The 25,991-nt window shown below is 35.4% G+C and overlaps 1 protein-coding gene across 2 annotated transcripts; it reads left to right on the top strand.

Moving 5' to 3' along the window:
• The first annotated feature begins 4,931 nt into the window (after window positions 1–4,931).
• On the top strand, window positions 4,932–24,600 carry LOC114382610 (stomatal closure-related actin-binding protein 1-like). 2 transcript variants are annotated; one of them, XM_028342148.1, is made up of 13 exons: window positions 4,932–5,186; window positions 5,565–5,864; window positions 6,064–6,192; window positions 7,722–7,814; window positions 8,487–8,627; window positions 9,856–9,924; window positions 10,650–10,733; window positions 11,206–11,386; window positions 21,781–21,897; window positions 22,073–22,131; window positions 23,317–23,448; window positions 23,710–23,859; window positions 24,204–24,600. In XM_028342148.1, exons 2-13 carry the CDS (start codon window positions 5,583–5,585, stop codon window positions 24,246–24,248), a joined length of 1,482 nt encoding a protein of 493 aa, XP_028197949.1. In that variant the 5' UTR covers window positions 4,932–5,186; window positions 5,565–5,582; the 3' UTR covers window positions 24,249–24,600. The 2 variants fall into 2 exon arrangements, with proteins under 2 accessions (XP_028197949.1, XP_028197950.1); XM_028342149.1 differs by lacking the exon at window positions 4,932–5,186 and adding an exon at window positions 5,262–5,278.
• The last annotated feature ends 1,391 nt before the right edge of the window (window positions 24,601–25,991 follow it).

Raw genomic sequence — 25,991 nt, forward strand, 5'->3', positions numbered from 1 at the left:
CATCATCCTGCACATAGAATGCATCAGATATTAGTGATACATAATTTGAATTCGTATTCGAATTAAAATTATTCACTACAATCTGACCTTGTTGCTTTTCAGGATCATTAGACCCACTTGGACCAATCTTGTTCTTTCCTTTGAACACCCGGAAATCCCTCTTTAAATGACCAGGTTTCCCACACTTCCAACATGACAATTTTGCCTGTTTGTTTGGACCTTTGTTCTTATTTCCTTGAAATTTTCGTTTGTTACCTTTAGCATTGTAATTTTGCTTAACTGTTCCACTTTCCTCTACCATATTAACGGAAGAGGAACCTGCTACGTTTTTATCATTGACTTTGTCAATTTCCTGAGCCCTCAGCGACTCCTCAATCATGAAATGACTACCGAGTTGAACCAGAGTCAACTCTTCCTTCTTATGTTTCAAGGTATGCTTGAAGTCTTTCCAAGAAGAAGGCAGTTTATCAATTATAGATGAAACTGCAATGGATTCATCCATTTTCAAATCATGTTGAGTAAACTGACCCAAAATCCGCAGCAGTTCATTATATTGTTCCATAACAGGCCTCAAATTAATCATTTTGTAATTAAAGAAATTATTAACTAAGAATTTGTTACTTGAGGCATCTTCTGCCATATACTTAGATTCAAGAGAGTTCCATAATTCCTTAGCAGACTCAACATTTTGATAAATATCAAAGAGAGAGTCAGACATATCGTTCAGAATGTGTCCACGATAAATTTAATCGTCGTTCTCCCATTTCGAACGCTTCCTTGTTTGATCCAGAGTTTCATCTTCCATATACACCGACATCGGTGTACTTAGCACATATACCACATTCAATGTTGTCAAGAGAAAGTGCATCTTCTTCTGCCATCTTCTAAAATCCTGCCCTTCAAACTTGTCCAACTTCGCAAACTTGCTTGTCATCTTCAAACTATCGTTCGTCATCTCGAAAGATTTGATTCAATCTTTTGTTGGTTAATTTGAAAATCGAGATAATACTGGATAAATCTGAAGTCGTGTATAACACTTTCAGAATGAATCAAATTTCGGGGTTCAACCAAAATTGTTCAATCGGATAAAATCAGAAGATTATAATTCAAGAGTTTTGTTTTGGTCTTGTATGTTTTGTCACACCGTTATGCTTTCTGAACCAGAATGATTATTTATAATCAAAGAACAGGTGGTTTTTGGCGGTTGATGGAAGTTTTTTCCTTTTTAAAAACTGCCGTTGATGGAAGTTTTAGTAACTTCCATGTAACTTCCAACCGTTGATGGAAGTTTTAGTAACTTCCATGTAACTTCCAAAATTTGCCTAAACCGAACATCTCGTTATTATATTAAAACAAACATGCACTCTTATTTTAACATAATAAAGAGATCAATTACACTAAAATGTCTAACAATTTATTTTCAAGAGAACAAATTGGCCATCTTATGTTTAAGAGTTTCAAAACTTCTCACTTTTTAAAATGGAGTTTGAAGCTTAAGCATGGAAGAAGCCAAAAAACACGCAGGCATTAGCAAATTCAATTCGACGATTAGCATTTTTACTGAACTTCCAAGATACTTCCAATCTGCAAATGTTCAATTTTAGGTAGGAGAAGATTTTAGTCACCACTCGCCATCATGATTCATGAGAAATACTTATCATCCTTAGCACAAACTATTTATATATCTCAAAAAAGACACATTAAGTTATGTACAAAATAATGTTGAATTCATGTATAAACCTGAACCAGACCCAACCTCTACATAATTATTAAAAAAATATGCGTGAACTATTGAGGGTCTCATAATTCTACGATACCACTCATATATATATATATATATATATATATATATATATATATATATTATATATAACTGCGATTACATATAAAATGGATGGATGGATGAATGGAACTGTCGTGACAATACCAGCTAAGCTAACTATATTATAAGTATAACATCAAGGGACAAAGCAGTTTCAACTACTAGCACCACAATCCATAAGCAACAACAGCACCAAACCAGAATGTTGCGTATGTGCTCACATTTTAGTTAAAAATCATGGATGTGTGGACATGTCTCAAACGGCACGGCCACATCCTAATTTTGATATCCCACCAGCCAGAAATTCCAGCCTAATGGTTCATATGATCAATTTCAAATCTCATGAGAATAGAACAGAGATCAGGGCATACCAACTGACCTGTTCCTGGGAAAGCTTCCCTTGGCCTCACCAAGGATTCTTGTTCATGGACTTATTGGAACAAATCATTTGCAAGAGTCCCATGATGGGAATTTTTAATAGAAATGAAATCTATGGTGATAATCACTAGTGTATAAATCAACTGGTATCATATTAATTAATAATCTCAAATTTATATTTTGGACATGTGATGACATCTGTATTATTTGGTAGTTTTAAATATAATTTAAGATTTGAACATACATACGATTGACATATGCATTAAATATTTAGAAAGAAATTAAAATTTTATTGAACATAATAATTTTACTATGCTCATACAAGATTATATTTCGTAAGATTCATATACATGTGGTTGTTAACATCGGTTTTCTTAAAAGCCGATGTTAAGGAATACACATTATTTACAATTATGTCACCGTATTTACGTTAACATCGGTTTTGTTAAAAATCGATGTTAATCCGTCGATGTTAAATCTGATTTTTCTAGTAGTGAGAAACTTCATATGCAAATAACAAGTGCGAAACAATAGTATAGCTCCTTTATAGATTTTAACTCCATGAAGCCCACTCTTCATTTTTGCATCCTTTATAAGAGTAGACAAACCCTTAGCACATAAAATGAACAAATAAGGAGAAAGAAGATCACCTTGTCTAAGGCCTCTTCTTGGAGCAATATATCCAGCCATTTTCACACTAATAAAGAATTTGACTATAGTCACACACATCATAATCCACTTAACAAATTCAATATATATGGAAACCCATCTGACTTAGCATAGCACATAAATAACTCTCTCAATACGATCATAAGCTTTGCTAATGTCTATTTTCAAAGTCAAATCCTCTTTCCTCCCCTTCCTCTTACACTTCAAATAGTGCAACATCTCATGATAAGCTACCAAAACATTGTCTATAGTTCATCTACCAGCACAAAAACATATTGTTCCTTTGACACCTATTAAGTTTTTAACTAGCAAATAATCTAATTTTTTTAAAAGATTAATTTATTTGTTAAAAAAATACTAATTTATTGCAACGACAAGTTTCAAGAATAAAACAAGCTCAATTTGTAATTTTATAGAAAATTATATATCAACTCGAATTTATAATAGTACCTATGTATAGTTCATAAAAGGATATTATTTAATCATCCAAGCATTTTAAAATGAACAGGTTGAATATGAAGTGAAAATGGTCATGTAAGTTTGAAAATTTATAAAAAAAGAATAGAAGAAAAAGAGTGAAAGAGAGAGTGAAAGGGAGAGAAAGCTACACGAGTATCCGGGTACATAGGAAGTTACAAAAGTTTATGATAGATGATAGATGATGATTGATGGCAAGGAAGTGCAAGGAAATTTGAATACACAATGAAAACAACCCTTTCCAGAAGAATATAACAACTCATGATTTACAGAAGTTTTGCCTGACATTATTATTATGCATTTCAACAAAGGCAAGTCAAATAGCTAATGTTTCAGTTATATAATAATTGCGGACAAAACAAAAAAATTTCGACTATATATACAGTCACAATTATGGTGTTATTTCCAGCAAAAAGTAACACTAAGATAATAATTTATTCTCAAATAAAAAGGATAATGTATGATTATATGCTGATTTGATTTTGAAAATTTGCATGTTATATATTTGTTAATTTTATAATAAATTAATCCTTTGTCAACTTAATTCTCAAAATTTTCAACTTTAGAATAATTTAATTTTGAAGCTATAAAGTTTATGAAAAATATAATTTATTAATGTTTTAATTTAAGGAAATCTCAATTGTGAAAATATTTTGTATTGAAGTTGATAAAGGTAAAATTAATTTGGTGTATGTCAAACTTATTTTCTATCATTTTCCTTTATATATATATATATATATATATATATTATAGGAAGGAGGCCTAAGCTATTACATAGAAACTACCTTTAAATATATTCTAGCTTTTACTATTAACTGTAAATCATGTGGGTCTTATTAATTTAGAAATCCTTCTTTACATTTACATGTCTTTAATTCTTACCAAAAAGGAAATTAGACTCTTATTAAATAAGAAATGAGATTCATATATTTAATAAGATTCAAATAAATTTCAAGTATTTATCAAAAAATAAATTTCACTTATAGAATAAAATATGTTAAAATGAAAAATTTTCCACTTAAAGGTTATGAGTTGTAAAACTTCTGCCTTATTTGACCGGTTTTTGTATTGGAGTTGTAACAACGTTTAACTCAAAGCAAGTTTCTTCTTCCCTCCTCTTTAATGTGATTTGAATGGTTTTTTAAACTCAGTCCTAACAATTTGATACTATTGATTAATCTAGAATAATTTACATCATGTTTGGGTAGACGTTTTAAACACCATCCCATGATTTTAACGTTAAGATAGAAACTAAAAATTGTCATGTCTAAAAATTTATATTAATTTGAATTTAGAATATTTTTAAATTCATTTTGATGTGATTTTTTGATGTGATTTGATTGATGTGTTTGATGATATAAAATGAGCTGGTGACATAAATAATACTTTTAGAATTTTCAAATTTGTTAATTACTTATGCACATTTTAAAAACAAATCACTTTATTAAAAAAATTAAATGAAAAATAAAGTGGAAAGAAGTATGTGAGTAAACGGTGAAGAGAAGGTTGGGACCCGCCAGAGAGTTTTGAGTTTAATTTAAAGCATTTTAAGGAATGGACAAGAGAAGAGAAGAGAGTATCCAACATAGATGGAAACACTACAACAAAAAACGTTAACACTTAAAACACAAACTTGTTTAGGGGCCACCCCTCTCTGGGGCGCCATTCTCTTTTTTCCTTTCAAAAAGCAAAGCTACCATCTTTCTTACCATATTCTCTCTCTCTCTCTCTCTCTCTCTCATTGCTACCCTGTTGGTGGATAACAAAACTTCAGCAACCCCTTTGCATCTGATCTAAGAATCCCAACTTCAAGTACCCATTTTTTGTCATTTCATGATCTGTAAGTTCAAGTTTTTGTTTTTTTGTCTGCTTTTGGTCAGCTTGCTTTTCCCTATAGCTTCAGCTAAAAAAAATAGAGAAAAAGAAAATGTGGTAAGTAGCAGGATTAGGGTTTAGTTTCATTGTTGCAAGCTGTCAGATTTTGCTTTTGATTCAATAAGCTTAGTGGTTAGAGTGGAGTACTGGTATCTCAATTTATTAGTTTCTGACTTTGGAGTATTTTTTTTGTTATTATTTTATTCTGTTTATGCATATCTGTGGGTGAATGCTCCTTTTTTGTTTAGGTTTGCTTCTTAAAATTCATTGGACTGCTTTGAGTGGAATGTAATCTGCTCAATTATTGTTGCTAAAGACTGCATTTTTTTTTTGTGATTGGCAGAGGTGATAGATCGTGAAAATGACAAGGATGACCCATGATTTTGGGGATACTATGCAGAAAGATGCAGTGCCGGTGGTGTCGGCCGATGTAATATTTGCTTCTCTTCGGTTTCCTAATTACAAAATCGGAGTTAATAATCAGATCATGGAGACAAAGGATGATCCAAAAGTGCTATCTATGAAGGAGGTTGTTGCGCGAGAGACTGCACAGCTGTTGGACCAGCAGAAACGTATGTCGGTTCGCGATCTTGCCAGCAAATTTGAGAAGGGTTTGGCAGCTGCTGCTAAGTTGTCTGAAGAGGTCATCATTTTATGCTTAAAATTAAATTAAATTTTTTAATACCACTGTAATGCATAGTTTTGAAGAGCATTTCAACTTGAGAATTCTATTATATAATTTGTTTTTCAATTTTTTCGATTGAAATGATCCGTGCTTACAATTTGCAAAGAATTTCATCTTGCTATCATAACTAAGTTGTTTGTTTGCTGGTGACATTCAGGCTAGACTCAGAGAAGCAGCTTCTCTGGAAAAGCATGTTCTTTTGAAGAAGCTTCGAGATGCACTGCAATCCTTAAAAGGGAGAGTGGCAGGAAGAAACAAGGATGATGTAGCGGAAGCTATTGCTATGGTTAGTTCCTTTCTTTGATCTGCCTTTTCAAATTTATCCTGTTATTTGATAAATAATTCATATGAAGCTGATAGTATAATTTAAAGTCATGTTCATTATACTTCGATCAATGAGCACCTTTTCCTCTCTAAAAGTTAAATTCCTTGGGGGAGTGGGAGGGGAGGGGGGATGATTGGGCTCAATTAGGCTGGATCCTTAAAGTTTAAAAAACAAAAAAAGAAGGGAAGACTGGAGAGTATATTTGGCATATGCTAGAATTCCATATATTGTGCTGTTTCTTCAATTTTAAGGACCTATGTAAATAGTAACACTTTCTTGCTGCAGGCCAGTGTCGTGTGTGACCCCCATCATGTAAGATGGAAAACACAAAACTTAGACTTAATGCTAACTGCTAATTGGTGATGAGAAGATTTGAATGCTTAAATCATATATACAATAGATGACAGTATTTGATAATTGATATAATCTTATGCTATACTGATTTAATGTAAAATGATTAGATTCATACCTCTGACTATGAGAGATGATTGGAAAGTATTGTAGAATGACTGTTGGTACCATCCAATTACTACACTATATACATGAGGATAAATGGCCAACATGGAAGACCATCTACAATCAAGAAAGACTGTCTGACAACAGAATTTTAGAGGCATTTGTGGGTTATGGGTAGTGGATGGTGGCTAATGAATCAGTTTATAAATTATTTTAGCTTGAGAAGATAAGATAATTATTTGTCTGGAGGTATGAACGTGAGTTTGTTTTTGAGATATTTGAGGGTACTCACTTCTCTTCAATAGTCCTTCCTAGATTTCTTGTTTGTGCACCACTATGTGAGTGCTTCTTATTGTCAATCTTCTTGAGAGTGTTGTTTGCCCTTTAAACTCAATTTTGTTTGATAAGTGATTGCACTAAATATTTGCAAGTGCTTGTTGCTGGAGGTCTAGTATGTGAACCATGGCCTTTTATTAGCAATGATTGGTTGCATCATGCATTTATAATAGATTATTTAAGTTTTAGTTTGCAGCAAGTTATCCCATTAATTTTACACTTGCTGATTCATTTTAGGTCATGGGAAACTCTTAAGTGTAAAATAATTGCCACAGTATGGTGCAGTTAGGGAATAAGGAATGAGTAATAATTCCAGTATAATATAGATCAATGTATTATTCTCTTGGTGTTTATATTTTTCTAAAGGAGTTGCATCAACAAATATCCAACATGATTGCAGAGCACTTGTTTTTTTATGTTCTTTTTGTTATGTCATGATGGGTCAGAATAAACACGGCGGGGAGGGTGTGTTCATAGTAGGGATGGATGGGGAGTGAATGCAAAGACATTGATAACAAAATATGGGATAGTTTTTCTTTAAATCACAAATTTGTATTGTCTCATTTTTTCTGATCTATATAATAGATTCGTTGTTCCACCTCTCCTGCGCAGAAGTTACAACTTCTATCGATCATTTATTCTTGCATCTGTTTATTTGTGATTTTAATAAACTGTAGCTTATTTGGTGCATTCTGCAGGTTGAAGCTCTAGCAGTTCAATTGACTCAAAGGGAAGGGGAATTAATACAAGAGAAGTCTGAGGTGAAGAAGCTAACAAATTTTCTTAAGCAGGTGATGCTAATTTCTTTTGAGATAGAAGCAGAAATTTGATTAGAAATAAAAAAAAGGTCTGCTAAGAATAAGAAGGGAAATTAATATTCTCTCTAAACTCAGCAGCAAAAGAAAGCAAAACATGACCAGCAATAGCATTAATATAAAACTGCAGTCTGATCCCTCTCCATGTCTGCTTGAAATCCCTAAAACTACTATAACGTCCCTTAATATATTTATGACAAATATTTCCTTAAAACTACTAAGTGCTTTGCTTCAACTGCAGACATCAAAGGACAAGATAAACTGTTACTGTACAGTGCATAAATTAAGGGGCATAATATTTTTGGGTCCAAGAGAGACTAGACTATTGCACCAATGATCTGAGAGAATTTGTGATTTCAATATCAACCCAGCTGATTTTTAGTTATTACATATAAGTATAACAATTTATCAGAGTGCTGTTTTATATTAATGCTATTGCACAATGTACAGGCAATATGAACAAAATGCCACTTTCTCTGTCTATCAGTCTATTGGCTATCTAGTTTGTCTGGGGAATGAAACCTCTCAGTCTATTTATTCAACATTTTATCAGCATTATGTATCGTTCTATTCGATCATTATGAATGAATGGAAGAGTGACCAAAGAAACTTTCTTTTCCACTGTTGAGAGTTTATCTTCATTTGTAGGCTTCTGAAGATGCTAAGAAACTTGTGAATGAGGAAAGAGCTTTTGCTCGTTTTGAAATAGAAAATGCCAGAGCAGCAGTTCAGAGAGTGGAGGAGGCACTTCAGGAGCATGAGAGAATGTCTCAAGCTTCAGGAAAACAGGTTTGGATCTTTCCTTCTGCCATAATGTTAAGTGCATCTTATTTATTATCAATTATTTTCTTTCTAATTTGAATACATTTCTTTTAAATTTATGATATATGGAATTATTAGTGAATAAAAATTTCTTCATGTTTGATTTGTCCTTTATTGAGGTAGGTCCAGGGTAGTTTGCATGATGTGAAGTTATCTGTTGGGAACATAGTTCTTTTAGACTTTAGAGCATGGTTTGTTTTTTTGGTTTGGATGTCATTTCTGATGTCAAATATCTGGTGGTTGTCTCAATATGGGACATTCCTTGTTAGAGTTATTTCCATTCCTATATCATTGTCTTCTTTACATTATGCACCATAAAAGAATACAGTACTCTATTCATGATTCTTAATCTAATCTTTCCTGGGATTTTCCTTATGAAGAAAACTGAATGTTTGGCAGAGTAATGTGATTCAACCCCTCTTGCTTTTGCTTAAATTACTCATGTTTCTTCCTATCAACAAATTCATCTTCAATATCTTGAACTGTCTCCTAACATGGAGAGGTTTTCTTATGACAACCTCATTTGAAAATCTAAAACTCCCTGTATGCCTATGACAGATCTTTGTCTATACTGCATTACTGAATCAGTATGATTAATACTCAATCAGTGACCCATATATTTTTAGATGTATTTGTAGGGTGATTTCTCTCCTTTGGAATAAGATGCTTGGTATTCTGAATGAATCTGGGATGTGGCCCTTCGCTTAACTCTTATAAGTGATTTCTCTTGTTTCTTTTTAAAGATTTGGGGATGAAACAAGGATACCAAATTGGTAGCATTATGCAGCTTTTGAATTTCTTTTCTTTGTGTATGTGGTTGGAAAAAAATGTGTTTTTTGAGGGTCAATCTTTTACCCTAGATCTGCTTTGTCACAGTGCTTATTGCTTCTCTTTTGTGCCATGTTCATGACTGTTTCAAAGTTGTTTACATAATTTCTGGTGTATGGAAAGAGTGGACAACCTTATGCATTCTTGAATCTTGATTCTTTACCTCCATTTTTTTAATATTCCCCTAATTGTACTTTACTCACTTTCTCTTGTATAATTTTATTCTATATGAAATTATCAAATAAGAAAAACTCTTCAATAATCATAATATTGATTGGTTGCATCGAAAATGTAACTGTTGATATTGCAGTGCTGCATCGAGTAAGTAATTTTCATTTAACAAAATTTATTTCTATTGGAACTTTAGGACCTGGAACAGTTAATGAAGGAAGTTCAAGAGGCTCGGAGAATCAAAATGCTGCATCAGCCAAGCAAGGTATACATTGTTCCGTTGTTCATTTATCTCTTGTCATAGATCAATTGTTATTATTTTAAATGTTCTTTTGTCTTCAGCCAACCTCTACTTTTTAAGTTTTCCTCAATACTTATTGGCAATGTATTTTGTATGTTCTCTTCTATACTTAATGCCACCATATTTTGGTATGCCAGTATGCTTGGTCTCTTGACTTTCTTATTCATTATAAAGAGGTTGGAGCCTTGGAGGTGGTGATGAAATTCTTGATATATGAGGAAAATACTTTGTATAAATGAAGAACATTGATTAAAGTTTGTATACTTAATGCCACCATATTTTGTATGTTCTTTTTTTTCTGTATTTGGTTAAAGTTTAAGTTATCTCAGTCCTCTTGAGACCGTTGATTTGTTGGCTTGCTGGTTTTCACAAATAGCTACTTAGCTGATTGATCGTACTGTTATGTACTATTGATGTATGACCATTAAACTAGCAAAACAAGATAAATAATTTGAATCAGTGTAAAATATTACATCTATGAAGGTGTAGAGTGGATCTAAAACCAGGGAATTTCAGGGAATGTATTTGGTTATGCCTGTGTTATTTTTCTTTTAAATACATTATCGATATTATTCTCCTATGTTGAAATTTCCTCCTTCTCACTGTTTTCTTAGCCACATATCATATTTCCATGATATTAACACTTCATTGCTATTTTAAGGAAATCAATACATTATGTATTATTTTAGGTTATGGATATGGAACATGAGCTTCGTGCATTGAGGGCTCAACTTGCTGAGAAGTCTAGACTATATCTTCGTCTACAAAAGGAGGTATGCCTATTATCTTATGTCATTTTCAAGTGGTTGTGATTTTTCTTTCATTGACTGATTTTATGAAATATTAATACACTGTTTGATGTACAAGACTTTAGGAAGTGTTAGTTTATTCTGCAGTATGTGATATGTGTGTATGTATGTTGATTGTTGATATGGGTGTGTGCGCACACTGCACACAATTATCTTACTGTCAAATTCTCAAACCTAATATCAGCATCACTTATTGGAAATAATGAAAAAAATAAAATAAAAAATATTCATATCTTCCATATTCCTTTGGCTATAATATGAGATATAGACTTGGGGATTTTCAAAGGTCTTCTATGGTAATGATTATTGTTTGGACATCATTATTAAATTATACTTTTGTTTGAAGTGAATGATATGTTTCTTTGATAAAATTGAGGACTGTTGTGATGTCTTCCATAGTAATTTATCACTGATTTTCTTCCATTTCACTTTTCAGTTAGCAAGGACAAAGAAAGGAGAGGAAAATGCTCCCCATTTATATGAATTAGAAGGAACTGAAACGTTAGGCTCATATTTGCAAATTCAACCTTGCTCTGATAATGGCCCTGAACTTTCAAAATGTTCAATTCAGTGGTATCGTGTATCATCTGAAGGTGCCAAAAAGGAACTTATTTCAGGTAAAAATTCCAAAGGTTTTGCACTTTGAATGATGAATAGCTTTTTTAAGCCAACATGTTATGCTGGATTGATTTTTCTTAATGCTGATCATGTAAATCAGTTGACTCTTTACTTACACTGTTATCTACCTCTGCTACACCATGTTTGGGTATTGATATCAACTTAATATTCATGTTTTGTTATGACACTTCTATCCATAGTGATTACTGATTATAGAATTATTGCAAATCAAGAAACTTCTAACTATTCTTAATGGGACAAAATACTCCCAATATAAATTGATATACTTTTTGATAACATATCTACAAATTTATGGCAGGAACTGGATTAGAAACTAGAAAAAGAATTGAATTTTTATTTAGCTGTCAGTGTATTGAAGAGATCCTGTTCTGTCCCCACTCTCTAAGAGTACAATCCTTTCTCAAAATGACAAGATCTCTCTCTCAACCTCCCTTATTTATAGGCAACATGTCTCATTCAAACTATGTAACCTAACTAAGTAATGGGGGGTACCTAATAACTTGTGATTATTATCATATTGATGCTTTACTGCAAGAAGTGTTACTTTTTTCCTCAAAAAAAATCCCACTTTCGTTGCTACTTGCAGAAACTATTATTATTCAGACAAACTTTTTGGCTTCAAAGTATCTGCCTACATGATTACTGTCTTATCTGCATATAATATCATGTTTCTTCGAGTTAAGACAATGAACTAAATATTTTGGAGAACTTAACATGTCTCACTCAGCTGAGACTATTGTATATATAAAGAAGAAGCAAGTACATGACAAGATGAGACAAGATAGGGTGCAGACTGAATCCCCTAGTACAGCAGAGGAATAGTGCAAAATAAGAAAGATAATAAAACATATACAAAAAATACATATTAATCTAACATCCCCCCTCAGCTGGAACATATAAATTATATGCTCCAAGCTTGGAACATATAAACTGAATCCGAGGCCCCCTTAATGATTTGGTTAAAAAGTCAGCAAGCTTATCATTTGAATTGACAAACTCTACTAATCTCTTTGGTCAGCAGCTTCTCTCTCACAAAATGACAGTCAATCTCAGTATGTTTAGTTCTCTCATGAAACTCTGGATTTGAGGCAATATGGAGAGCTGCCTGATTATCACAATACAACTTCATTGGCTGAACTTCACAGAACTTTAGCTCTTGAATAAGTTGTTTGATCAATTGATCCTCACTAATTCGCATGTGACCGAAGCCATAGCCCTATATTCCGCTTCTGCACTAGATCTAGCAACATTATTCTACTTCTTGCTCTTCCAAGAGATAACATTTCCTCCAATCAGTGTTGTCAAATAGCAGCTATCGTGCTATAGCGTAGCAGGTTTTTGTGAAAATGCAATCCCGACGGCATCGCGTTGCGGATTCCGTGAAAATCGCAATCGCGGGTGCCTTATGTGTTGCGTAATCGTATTGTGTCGCGGCTATTGTGTTGTCGGTTTCCGACAAGCTTGAATCTGAAGAGAAATTGTGTCGACGGTGTTTAGGGTTCTTTGGTTCATTATTCTGAAAGAAATGAAACCGGGTCAGGTGCGAACTGTGGATTCGGGTCGTGTCTTCACGACACTTCAGAGTAGTTTTGGGCTTGTGGACTAGGTTTTTGGCTTTGTTAAAACTCATGTGCAGTAGTAATGTGTGTTTTTAAAATTTTACTCTATTGGTTTGTAAAACATCAGAATCAAATTTTATGTTTTTACTCTATTCTTTTTACTTTTTACTAATGGACTTGGGCTTTCTTCTAATAGACCCAACAATAGCATTTTCACTTCTCCTTCATGCAACTCTTTTTGATTATATGCCTTATTGGGACTTGTTTAGCTAATTAGATTTTTGCTGTTTTTAGCTTTTTTTGATTATATTGGGGAAGGAGCAAAGGAGAATGAACATATTTTGTCTTGAACAATTTAACTTTTGTGATAATATTATGATAATGTTTGTCCAGCTTATTTTTATTTGCATATAGCATGCTTTTTTATACATATTTAATTGTTATATATATTCTATTTCAACCGCTATGCGGCTTCTGCTATTTGCCTGTGACGCTATCCGCTATTTACCCAATCAGCATCACAATATCTAGAAATTTGAGTGTCTCCTTTATCTTCATACACAACAGTCCTTGTCCTGGAGTCTTCTTAATATACTTGAGAATGCGAAGAACAGACTTCCAGTGATCAACGTAAGGAGCTTGCATAAATTGACTAACAACCCCAACTGCAAAGAAAATGTCAGGTTTGGTAATAGTAAGATATATGAGTTTCCCAACTAATCTTCTATATCTGAATATGGTTCACCTTGTTCTGCCATTAACTTTTGATTTGGATCTGAGGGACTATCAATGGGTCTACAGTTAATCGTTCCTGTCTCTTCCAAAATATCCAAAGCATACTTCCTCTGCGGGATAATAATGCCTTCCTTGGATTGAGCTACCTCCATACCAAGGAAGTACTTTAGGTGGCCAAGACCATTGGTCTGAAAGTGAATGGAAAATTTTTGCTTCAATTGAGAGATTTTGATATCATCATTCCCTGTAATTACTATGTCATCAACATAAATGACTAAGTAAACACATTTATCAGGAGAAGTGTGATAATAAAAAACAGAGTGATCTGCTTCACTCCATTTCATCCCAAAACTTTGCATGACATGAGTGAACAAGGAAATGTGAAAACTTTGCATGACACGAGTGATCAAGGAGCGAGAGCCAGCAAAGTCAACGCCCGCTGTCGGAGTGAACAAGGAAGAAGACGAAGTGTGAATGCTGATAGCAATAACACCATAGAGGACGACGGTCAAAGACACACTTGCGACAACCTTCAGGAGGGACAATGGACTCAAGTGAAGAGTAGGAGAAAGGCAACTTCGAAGACCTTTCCAGTTCTTGGAAGGGGTATAGACGAGCTGAAAGCCCCTTACCAGGTCACCGCGAGAGGAAAGCAACCATCATCAACGTGGAGGGATAGGCCAGATATAACTTCCTTCTACTTTTCCCGATTCCCCCGATGAGGTCCGTGAAAAAGACCTATGGAAGATATTCCAGGAATGGGGCAGAAGGATATAACTTCCTTGTAGTTGCCTGATATAACTTCCTTCTACTTTTGTCGGATATAACTTCCTTCCTATCATCACAGTCGTGCTGAGGTGTCACTCCGAGGTTGTCACGTGCCTCTGGCAGCTCCTGAGGGCCTGACACCTGGAGGCGTGGGGCAGAAGGATTGCAACGGTCCCCTTGCCTCAGACATGCATGGGGAGGGCATGGCAGATACTAGGACGTTCTATCCAAGCAAGCAGCATAATCCATTTTTGGAAGTGGACGTTGACGATAAAGTCCAAGATGCTTTAATAAAATCTAATAACCTTTGGGTACAAGGAGATGAACCCTCAGTTATTAGCCCCAAAGCCTCTTTAGGGGTCAAACATGGGTCAAACCCCATTTGCCCTTACGAAAGGATTTCTGCAGGCCTGGTGGAGGGAGTCTCGGACCACAATTTGGGCCTTGTAACTACCAGCCCAAGTTCTAAAGGAACTCAGTCTCTTTCAGCCTTCAAGGTGTATGTTAGAAGAAAGGGGTCTGTTGCAGCAAATCATATGGCCCATGTAAATCTCAACCCAGGTCATTATAGGGATGAGCTTGATTCACGGAACATGGGCATTGAGATTAATCAAAAAGAGTATGGGGAGGGGATGGTTCTTCATTCTCCAGAACCTGCTGGGAGGACCCCTAAGCAGGACTGTTCCTCCCAAAGCCCTGTCACTAATAGCAGCTTCAATAATAGTTATTTTGAGAATGAGGAGGATCTTCATAGGGAGATTGCTAGAGACCTGGGTGTGTCCTATGCTGATAAAAACAACTGTAAGGACAAGATGAAGTATGATAAAAACTACTAGCATCTCTGAGTTTAATTCTTGGATTTCAGATATGGAGGTTGAGGAGGTTAGGTCTGTTGGGAGATATTTCACATGGTGTAGACCCAATGGGACTGTCATGAGCAAATTGGATAGGTTCCTTCTTTCTGATGACTGGCTGTCCCAATGGCTAGATACTACTCAATTCGTGTTGGATAGAGATTTCTCTGATCATTGCCCCATCCTATTGAGGTCTAGAACCAATGATTGGGGACCTAAACCTTTCAAGATAATGGATTGGTGGCTGAAGGACAAAAGCTTTCAGAATATGGTGGCTCACAACTGGGGTAACTATCATCCTAGTGGTTGGGGTGGTTTTGCTCTCAAGCAGAAATTAAAGTTCATCAAAGATCGCATAAGGCAGTGGAGTTTACAAAATGGTGTTATTACAGCTACTAAAATCCAGAATTTAAAGGACCTGAATGCTTTGGAGGCTGGATTTAATGGTTCAAACTTATCTCAAGCTGAAATGGAGCTCAATAAATCTTTGCAGGAATAGCTGTGGAATGCAGCTCTTGCTTATGAATCCATGTTGAGGCAAAAATCTAGAGTGAAGTGGATAAGAGAAGGGGATAGAAATTCAGCTTATTTTCACAGATTGATCAATCATAGAAGGAGGGTCAATGCTTTTCAAGGTTTCTTCATGGAGGGTGGGTGGGTCCATGAGCCTAGCAGTATCAAGATTGCAGTACTCACACATTTCAAAGAGAGATTCTCATAACAAAATCTCAATAGGCCAACCCTGGATGGGATTCAGTTTCCTTCCCTTGGCCAAGGACAGAAGGAAAGCCTTGTTGCCAAATTCTCTGAAGTGGAAATCAAATCAGCAGTGTGGGCTTGTGGGGGAGATAAAAGTCCTGGTCCGGATGGCTTGAACTTTAATTTCATCAAGCAGTTTTGAGAGATTCTAAAACCTGATTTTATTAGGTTCCTGGATGAGTTTTACATCAATGGAATATTCCCTAAAGGAAGCAATGCTTCCTTCATAGCCCTCATCCCCAAGACCAATAGCCCTCAATCTCTTAATGATTATAGACCCATCTCTCTTATAAGGTGTGTTTATAAAATAGTGTCCAAAATTCTGGCTAATAGACTTGCTCTTGTTCTACCTCACCTCATTGATGAAAGACAAACTGTTTTTCTGAAAGGAAGGCACATCCTTCATGGTGTGATGATTGCTAATGAGGTTATAGCTGAAGCCAAATCCAAAAATAATCCTTGCATGGTCTTCAAAGTTGACTTTGAAAAAGCATATGATTCGGTCTCTTGGGGATTTTTAAACTACATGATGTTGAGGATGAGATTCTGTGAAAGATGGAGAAATTGGATTTATGGCTGCTTGTCTAGTGCAACCATATCTATATTAATCAATGGCAGTCCCACTACAGAGTTTGTGCCCGAGAGAGGTTTAAGGCAGGGAGACCCCCTTGCACCTTTCCTCTTTAACATAGTAGCTGAGGGCCTTACTGGATTGATGAGGACAGCCATCTCTAAGAACATGTTCAGCAGTTATCAAGTGGGGGAGTCAAAAGGAGGAGATTAATATTCTACAATATGCAGATGATACTTTGTTTTTTGGTTCTGCAACTACTGCTAATGTTAGAGTACTGAAATCTATCCTGAGAATTTTTGAGATGGCTTCTGGTCTCAAGATCAATTATGCTAAAAGCCAATTTGGGTGCATGGGCAAATCTGAGGCTTGGTGTAGGGAGGCAGCTCTTTTTCTCAACTGTGGACAGCTGGAGTTTCCTTTCTCCTACCTTGGAATTCCAGTGGGGTAGAGCTCTAAAAGTTGGAACGTCTGGCAGCCTGTCATCAACAAATATGAAGTCAAGCTTGCAAAATGGAAGCAAAGATGTCTGTCTATGGGAGGCAGGATAACCCTCATCAATTCTGTCTTAACAGCCCTTCCTATTTACCTTCTCTCTTTTTTTAGAATCCCTAAAAAAGTGGTGCATAAGGTTGTTTCTATTCAGAGGAGTTTTTTTTGGGGAGGAGGTTCTGAGGCAGCCAAGATAGCGTGGGTCAATTGGGATACTGTTTGTCTTCCCAAGAACAAAAGGGGGCTTGGGATTAAAGATATGTCCAAGTTTAATGAGACCTTGTTTGGTAAATGGGGATGGGACTTGGCAAATAACCAGAATCAGCTTTGGGCTAGAGTCTTGATGTCCAAATATGGTGGGTGGAATGCTTTATGCTATGGTAGAAACAGGGTGGACTTCTCTCCTTGGTGGAAGGATCTAAGAGCTGTTTTCCAGCAGCAGCATAGCAATAGTCTCATCAATAACATGAGGTGGAAGGTGGGTGATGGGGTCAGGATTAGGTTTTGGAAGGACAAGTGGAAGGAAGGTGAGTTAACCCTCCAAGACAAATACCCAGCATTGTACCAAGTGAGTACTCAGCAGAACCATTCCATCAACTCAATGGGCCTCTTAGTTGATAACAGATGGGAATGGAAATTCCAATGGAGGAGAAATCTCTTTGATCATGAAATTGGTACAGCGGCAGCTTTCATGGCAGACATTGAAGATGTTCACATCCAACCTTCAAGTAGGGACTTTCTTTTATGGAGTGCTGACTCTGGTGGTTCTTATACCACAAAGTCAGCCTACAATCTCCTAAAAGCTGAGGACAGACATGTTACTGAAGACAGCGCATCCAAGATTATTTGGAGTTTGAAAATGCCACCAAGAGCAAGTACCTTCTTATAAAAACAAATTACCTACCAAGGATAATCTAAGAAGGAGACATGTGGAGTTGCCTTCTTATGATTGTCCTCTCTGCGATAGGGAAGAGGAAACTGTTGGTCATGTCATGTATTCATGTATAAAAACTAGGAATCTTTGGTGGGAGACTTTGAGCTGGGTCAATAGAGTGGGTCCTTTCCCCATTGAGCCTAGATATCATTTTATGTAATTTTTTAATTGGAGTGGGAAAACCTCAGTAGACAAGAGATGGCAAGTGTTATGGGTAGCTCTATCTATGACTATTTGGAAGCATAGAAATTCTCTGGTATTCAAAAACCAGACTTTTAGCCCCGAAAAAGTCATGGATGAAGCTTTATTCCACACTTGGTCTTGGTTAAATTGTATGGAGAAAGATTCCCATACTCATTTTAATCAGTGGTCTATTAGATTGAAGGAAGAAATGTCGTAGGGTTGTTTGATTGCTGAGTATCCAGTTACTGTGCTTTTATCTATAGTAGTTGGGTTTGGCAGGATTTGCCTTTGTATCTATTTGCTATTTTCAGTACATCTAGTACTGAACCATTATTAATACTATTAATTGTTTGCTGTGCAAAAAAAATAATTTTCCAAGCCAAGTTCTTGGAGATTGTTTAAGACCATAAAGGGATTGATGAAGTTTGCAAACCAAACCTGATCCCCCTTGAGCAACAAAACCAGGAGATTGCTCCATATAAATCTCCTCCAACTCACCATGAAGAAAAACAATTTTTAATGTCTAGTTGATGAAGAGGCCAATGACGAATGGCAAGGAAGAGATGAACAATAGTGATCTTGGTCACTGGAGAAAAAGTATCTCCATAATCAAGACCATATATTTGAGTGTAGCCTTTGGCTATCAAGCAAGCTGTAAGATGATCAACTTCACCTTTAGGACCAACCTTGATTGCATATACCCACTGACAACCAACAACCTTCTTTCCAGGTGGAAGAGGAACTAACTCCCATATACCACTATGTTCAAGAGCCTGTATTTCAATAATCATGGCTTGTCACCATCTAGGGTGAGCAAGTGCCTCACAAACATTCCTGGGAACAATAATGGAAGACAAAGAAGAAACAAAGGAGAAGTATGAAGGAGACAACCGATGATAACTCAAATAAACAAGATGAGGATTTCGAGTAGACCGAATACCTTTTCTAAAGACGATGGGCCAACCTGAATCTGGATCATGAGAAGATGATGATGAAGAAGGATCTGTTCTAGGAACAACTGAGTGTGAAGGACATGAATCAAGAGTATCTTCATGTGGAACCATCTCTTTGTGTCCCGCTCTACTAGGTAGAGACAAAAGATGGAGATAATTCAGCTTGACGATTGACTGGAGAAGAGTGCTGAATTTCTCCGTGATTGAATGTTGTGTGAGTAAGAGATACTATTTGACTAAGACAAGCAATAGGCAAAACCTGTTTATAGAGTTGGAATCATCCTGTTTGGAGAAGAACATGGTTTCTTCGAAGAAGGTAACATCAGCTGACATGTAGTATCTCCTGGTGGTTGGAGAGGAGTAACATTTGTATCCCTTTTGAAGGCTGGAATAACCAAGAAACACACATTTGATAGCTCTTGCTGAGAGCTTGTCAAGACCTGAGAAACATCATGAACAAAACATGTACATCCAAAGACCTTAGGAGAAACATGATTCAGGGGTTCATTAGGAAAGAGGATTGAATGAGGAATTTTATTTTCAAGAGATGAAGAGGGCATCCTATTTATTAAAAAACAGGTAGTGAGGATTGTATCACCCCAATGGTGAACAAGAACACTTGCACTAATTAACAATGTCCGTGCAGGCCTTGTGATTCATGTCCTACGCCAATCATTCAGCCCGTACCACGGTCCTGTATAACAAAGGAATCAACATCAAAGGAACGAGCCAACTGACTTGGAGAAATTAGGTTATAAGGACAATTAGGAATATACAAAACAGAATTTAAATTCAAGGAGGGAGAAAGAGGAACTTGACCAATTCCTTGAGATGCAATTTTGAACCTATTGGCTAATGTAACATGGTGAGGAAATTTAGGTGAGTAGATAGAGGAAAACTAGGAATTATTACTAGAAATGTGATTAGAAGCATCTGAATCAACCATCCATGGACCTTGACCTTCCATAGATTGAGAAATGCAGGCTGTTGTTACACTTGGTTCTAAAGAGGAATGAGCCTGGCTGCTAAATTTCAGCCTCAGGTACTCCTGATATTCTTCATCAGAAAATCGAGATTCAGCCTTTTCAGATGTAGAGATATTTGCTGCCTTATCAGGCCAACCATGTAGGTCATAACACTTCTTTTGAGTATGGCTTTCTTTTCCACAATTAGAACACCACAGAGGTTACCTATCAGATCTGAATCAAAAAGAAACCCAAGAATGGCTGGATCATATGTTCACTTTTCTGATGTGACAACTGGAGCCAAACAGGGGATGGAATGGGTCCATAAGAGGCCGACAAAGACGATGGTGGTGGTGTGATGGTGGTCCAGTGATGGGAAGGTGACGTGTGAGATTCACGTGCCTAACACAAGTTTGTACTGTAACGGTGTGTGAGAGAGCATGAGAGAGCTTTTGCTCTTGAAACAACTTGAGTTGGGTTGCGCTCAACAAGGCGCACCTAACCCTGAGTTAGCTGGAAAATTTTCCGGCAGCTAACGGTGACGGAGCACCGGCAGACAGCAAACGACAATCAGACTCCAGAGCGGGACTGTTCCCACTTTAATACCAAGTTAAGATGATGAACTTAATATTTTGGAGAACTTGTCTCACTCAGCTGAGACTATTGTATATATAAAGAAGAAACAAGTACATGACAAGATGAGACAAGATATGGTGCAGACAGCTGAGGAAGAGTGCAAAATAAGAAAGATAATAAAACATTAAAAAGCACATTTTAATCTAACACTTCTTAAGTGTTCCACCTTCCCTATACTAAGCATTGTGAACTATAAACTGAACACAAATCTTCAAACATAAAGTAAAAGAGGAATATGCGATTATATTACCAACAAAATGTGAAAATGATCATTGTTCCAGTGATGCATTGTATTTTTGCCTTGTCAATATCCAATACAATTCTCTTTGGAATTATCTCAGTGGGATATTTATCCTTTCTTGAAGAGCTACTCTCCCTGAACTTACCCACTTGCTGCTCTCTACCTGTTTAATTTGTGAACATAAATAATAACACGTTTCATTTACCTGTTGCATAATAGAAAAACAAGATTGCCCCAGAGAAAGATAAATGAACCTGCGTTACAAAGTATTCTGAAGCAACCTCCTTCTGCTCCATATTAGCAGTCTCTTTCTGCTGCACATTCACTTCAACAAATGTGCTGTACCTCAGATTATCACGAATATGCTTGTTGATATCCTCCATCCTATTAGATATCAATTTCCCATTGAAGGAGCAATTTTTTTGTCATTAACCTTCTCTCTATCGATAAGTCTGAGTTTGCTAAACAAAATTCTCATTTGTTAAACATTTTATGGTAGATGTTCACAATGATTCTGTTATAAACTATTTTTTTTATGATTCATAGCACGGACTTTGTTTTTGTGGCCATTATACATTATGTTATCCTATCTTAACTGTCTGAAGGGCTTAATCTGTAAGGTGTACCATTTGAGATGCATTGTGGGGGAATATTGGTTAAATGCCATGTCTAGTATCTTTTCTATCCTTGCCTATCATGTGATACAACTTTTCTGTTCTCAGGAGCTACCAAGTCAGTTTATGCCCCCGAACCTTTTGATGTTGGACGTGTATTGCAAGTTGATATTATTTCAGAGGGCCAGCAGATCACATTGTCAACCACTGGTCCAATTGATCCAGGTTGGGTTCCCATTCCTGGTCGTAAATGTTTGATTTAGTATTCATTAACAGGAATCATTTCTATGTATTTTCTTTTATATAAATAAACTATACATTTTTGTATCATGAATTTAAATAGATGGACTTGGTTCTTTGTCCAATCAAGTTGAAAAAAGCATTTTATATTCTTTTCCAGCTGCTGGTTTGGGAACCTATGTAGAGGCACTTGTGCGAAAACATGACACTGAATTCAATGTATGTCAACTTTGATCTCTTTTCTTTTTCTACCTCCTAGAATTGATCCAAGCATCTATCTGAAGTTATTATTTTAATAATTAGAGTTGTTTTATAAGTTTATCATTCGTTACTTGTGATGTCTATTTTGTAGCTCATTTGACCATGTTATTTTGCAATATAACTACTTCTAAGTTGTTAGAAAGGAGGGAAAGCTAGAGTCTATAAAGGGGATACATTGACTCAACTTGTCAGACCTCCGACTCCTTTATTTTTATTAGGATTAGTTTAAATGCAGATAGTACACACTAGCCAGGCTCATTTACTAATCTTAACCCAAATAGACAGGCCCATAACTAACATTATAATTCTAACTCAAGTAAACAACAGTGCTGTCTGCGCATTCTATTCCGGTGCTTGTAAGGGTGGTTTAACCAACAATAAAAAATTGCTTTTATCTTGTGCCTTATGTTATGTACTATATATCGTGGTGAGACAATTATTTTGGGGGGGGGGGGGGGGGGGGGTTTGCTAAAAGAAAAACTTAATAAGGTTTTTCCGTGATGGTGATTCTTGCAAAGAAGCCTTCTGCAGAAGTAATTCTCGTGATAGCATATGGCAAAACAAGCAACTCTTAGGTTTACAGGGTGCTATTGTTGAAAATTCTATAATTCTTTGATCAATACTTTTAAGTCTAACCTTCTAAGCTGTGTGGTTCTTTGACATTGCATCAAAGTATGATTGACCAGGTGGTTCTGATTTTGAGAATTATCATTTGCTTAAACTAATATGTCTAATAGTTTTTTGACATGATATTGGAGTCTCTTTGACTAAGTCTTGTGCCATCCTAGTTACCACCAATCTCAATTTAAAATCTCAATACAAGCTGCTAGTAAGTTGTGAGCTTGTTGTGCAGTTGTGATTTTTAAGTTGAACAGTGTTTTTACTTTTTACCAATTGTATACAGTTCCATGCTTGTCCCTTCCCATCTTGTAAACAAATTTCAGTGAAAAGTAGTGTCTGATTTTCATTAACTGTAGCTTGGTGTTGTACTTAATTAACATTTCAACTAAGAAGTTTTAGAAAATATTGTCAGATTCTTTGGTTATAGTAAACTGTAGCTGTCACTTTGTTTTTAATGTAAGAAGTTTTAGAAAATGGTCAAAGTCAGTGACAATAATAATAGTTTAATGTAACACTTTGCAGGTGGTTGTAACTCAGACTGTCTCAGACCATCCAAATGAATCTATTCATGTACTTCATGTTGGAAAGATGAGGATGAAGCTCTGTAAAGGAAATACAACAATTGCCAAAGAATACTATTCTAGTTCAATGCAGGTATCTCACATTGTGGGCGCTCGGTTCTAGATAATTCTTGGTAAAACTCAAAAGTAGTTTTTCATGTTCTATCATAAGGAAAGGATCCATACATTTACTTTGTGATTAATACTGTTTCTAACCTTTTTCTTGCACCTTGAACAATGTAGCTATCTTTCTGTGTAAAGTATCTCTAATCATTTTCAAGATTTTTTATATTTTCCTTTCTTTGTCTTGTTTGTTGTTATACACTAAAATATGGTGCTTTCTTGTATTTTTTAGCTTTGTGGAGTTCGAGGAGGTGGGAATGCTGCAGCACAGGCAGTCTTTTGGCAACCGAAGCAAGGTCTTTCTTTTGTATTAGCTTTTGAGTCAGAGCGAGAAAGGAATGCAGCTATCATGCTTGCAAGGAGATTTGCATTTGACTGTAATGTATGTCTCCCTAAACTATTTACTCTAGATTTATGCCAAGACATTTTTGGCCCTTTTAAAGTGCATGTTGCACTTTAGAAATGTTGAAGTGCTGAATGATAGCTATTGATTGTAAGATCTTTCATCAACTTCCTGTTTTGTTATTCATGTGCATGTGTTTTATTACAATCTCAATCGTTAATTTTTCAATCAACAGCTATCATCTACACTCTACCCTTTAAGGTGCATCCCAGAATTTAGAGGAGCCAAATCTGAGAATCATATCTTTTAGAATTGAAGCATTCATCATTCATTTCTATGATTTTCTAACCAATTAGTCTTTCATTGCTAAATTTCTAATGCAGATTATTCTTGCTGGACCTGATCACAAAGCTCCATTAGAAACATAATGGGACCTTGAATATTTTTTTTCTCAAATGTAATTATTTAAGTTTTCCTTGTATTATAAGTGTGTGACAGTGAAATATGCCTTTGGATTGTGCTAAGGATTCATACTTTGAGGTCTGAATTCCTTTATTCAATTTTCTTTCACCAACACCAGGGCATGTTTTTGTTTGCCTTTGAGTGACATTAGATAAAAGTTTTAGAGCTTACATTATGGAATTGGTGGAAGCTATGTCCAGTGTATGAGGTGCTAATTGATTGTATTTTGATTGATCCAATTACTGTCAAAATTCTCTATTGGATTTGTCTTCGGATACTTCCATCGTGGGCAAGAATTTCTGTGAAACTTCCTCACTATGCAATATTCTATTGCTTCATTTACTTTAAAGTGATTGGCCTCTTGCTTCTTGACTCAAATTTTTCAAGGTATGGCACCAATCCTCCTTTCCAATTTCCTATATGACAACTCACAAACAAGGAAACAAAGAGACAAGTAATAACCAAAGACAAAAAAAAAATGAAATGAAAGCTAAATCAATAGAGTTTTAACAAGACAAATTTTCAAGGATTATTCAACAATTAAAGCAATGAAAAGCACACAAAAACAAGCAAGGACTCAAAGAGAAACCTAGAATGGATCTAGAGTAGAGTAGAAAAACAAAAAAAAAAAACTCAAGAAACCTCTAGTTTTGGTACTTGTTTTCATAATAGTTTTCAATTGAAATTTTAGAACTAGGATTGGTATAAAATAGTCACCAATTATAGAACAAATTTTGAGCCAAAACAACAAGCACACTTCCCTTTCACTTTTTTTTTCTTTTCCTGGACACTGATTTTTCTGCCAATTGTGTGATTTTTCTTATTTTTTACTTTAATCCAAATCGATTGGTTCTTTTTTCATAATTTTGGTCCAGATGTCTAGAAAATTAAGTAAAAATTTCAGCTCAAAACACGTTGTTACCAATTCCCAGTAATTTATACAAGTTCGTATGTTCAAGCTGTCAACACCAGCAATTTCAACCTAGAAATCAAGAGTAGTGTTTATGTTGCTTAAGGCTTGGATAGTTACAATTTGTGTTTGCTTATGCTCAATTATCTTGAATAACACAATTTAAGAGAGCTTAAGACTTATTTTGATTCACATATCCAGCCACAACTCAGCACCACAACTCAACTTCATCATAGGCATCATGTAGGAAACTTAGAAAAAAAAAGAGTTCAACAACAAGACTACTTCTAGGAATTGATTTAGAACATGTTATGAACTAAATACCATGCTTGAATTAGACTCAAAATTCAAAAGATAGGCTAAGAATGACAAGAATACATGAAAAAATGTATCTAGAATTCAATCAACAAAATAAAAATTCAACACAAACTTAGAACATAATGTGACAATTACTATGACTAAACATGACTCTAAGACAACATGGATTAAGTGATTTACACTTAGATTTTTGTGTTTTTTTTTCTAATCAATATTTTGGAAGAAAATTTATATCTAAGGTTCAGCACAAGAATATTATGAATGAAAAATGATAGAACCTAAAATCAACACAAAAACATGATTCAAGAGTAGATCTACAAAATTTGAACCATAGAAATGCAAGAACAAGTGTAGATCTAAGATATAATCGGTTTATATTTTTTTTTTTGAATCTACTCTAAACAACACCAAACCACAAGACAATGGAGGATATACATGGAGAATAAGATGAAGAACAAGGAATTAAAGAAAATTCACCGAA

This window comes from Glycine soja, chromosome 13 (assembly GCF_004193775.1).
Source record: "Glycine soja cultivar W05 chromosome 13, ASM419377v2, whole genome shotgun sequence".
Classification (NCBI taxonomy): Eukaryota; Viridiplantae; Streptophyta; class Magnoliopsida; order Fabales; family Fabaceae; genus Glycine; species Glycine soja.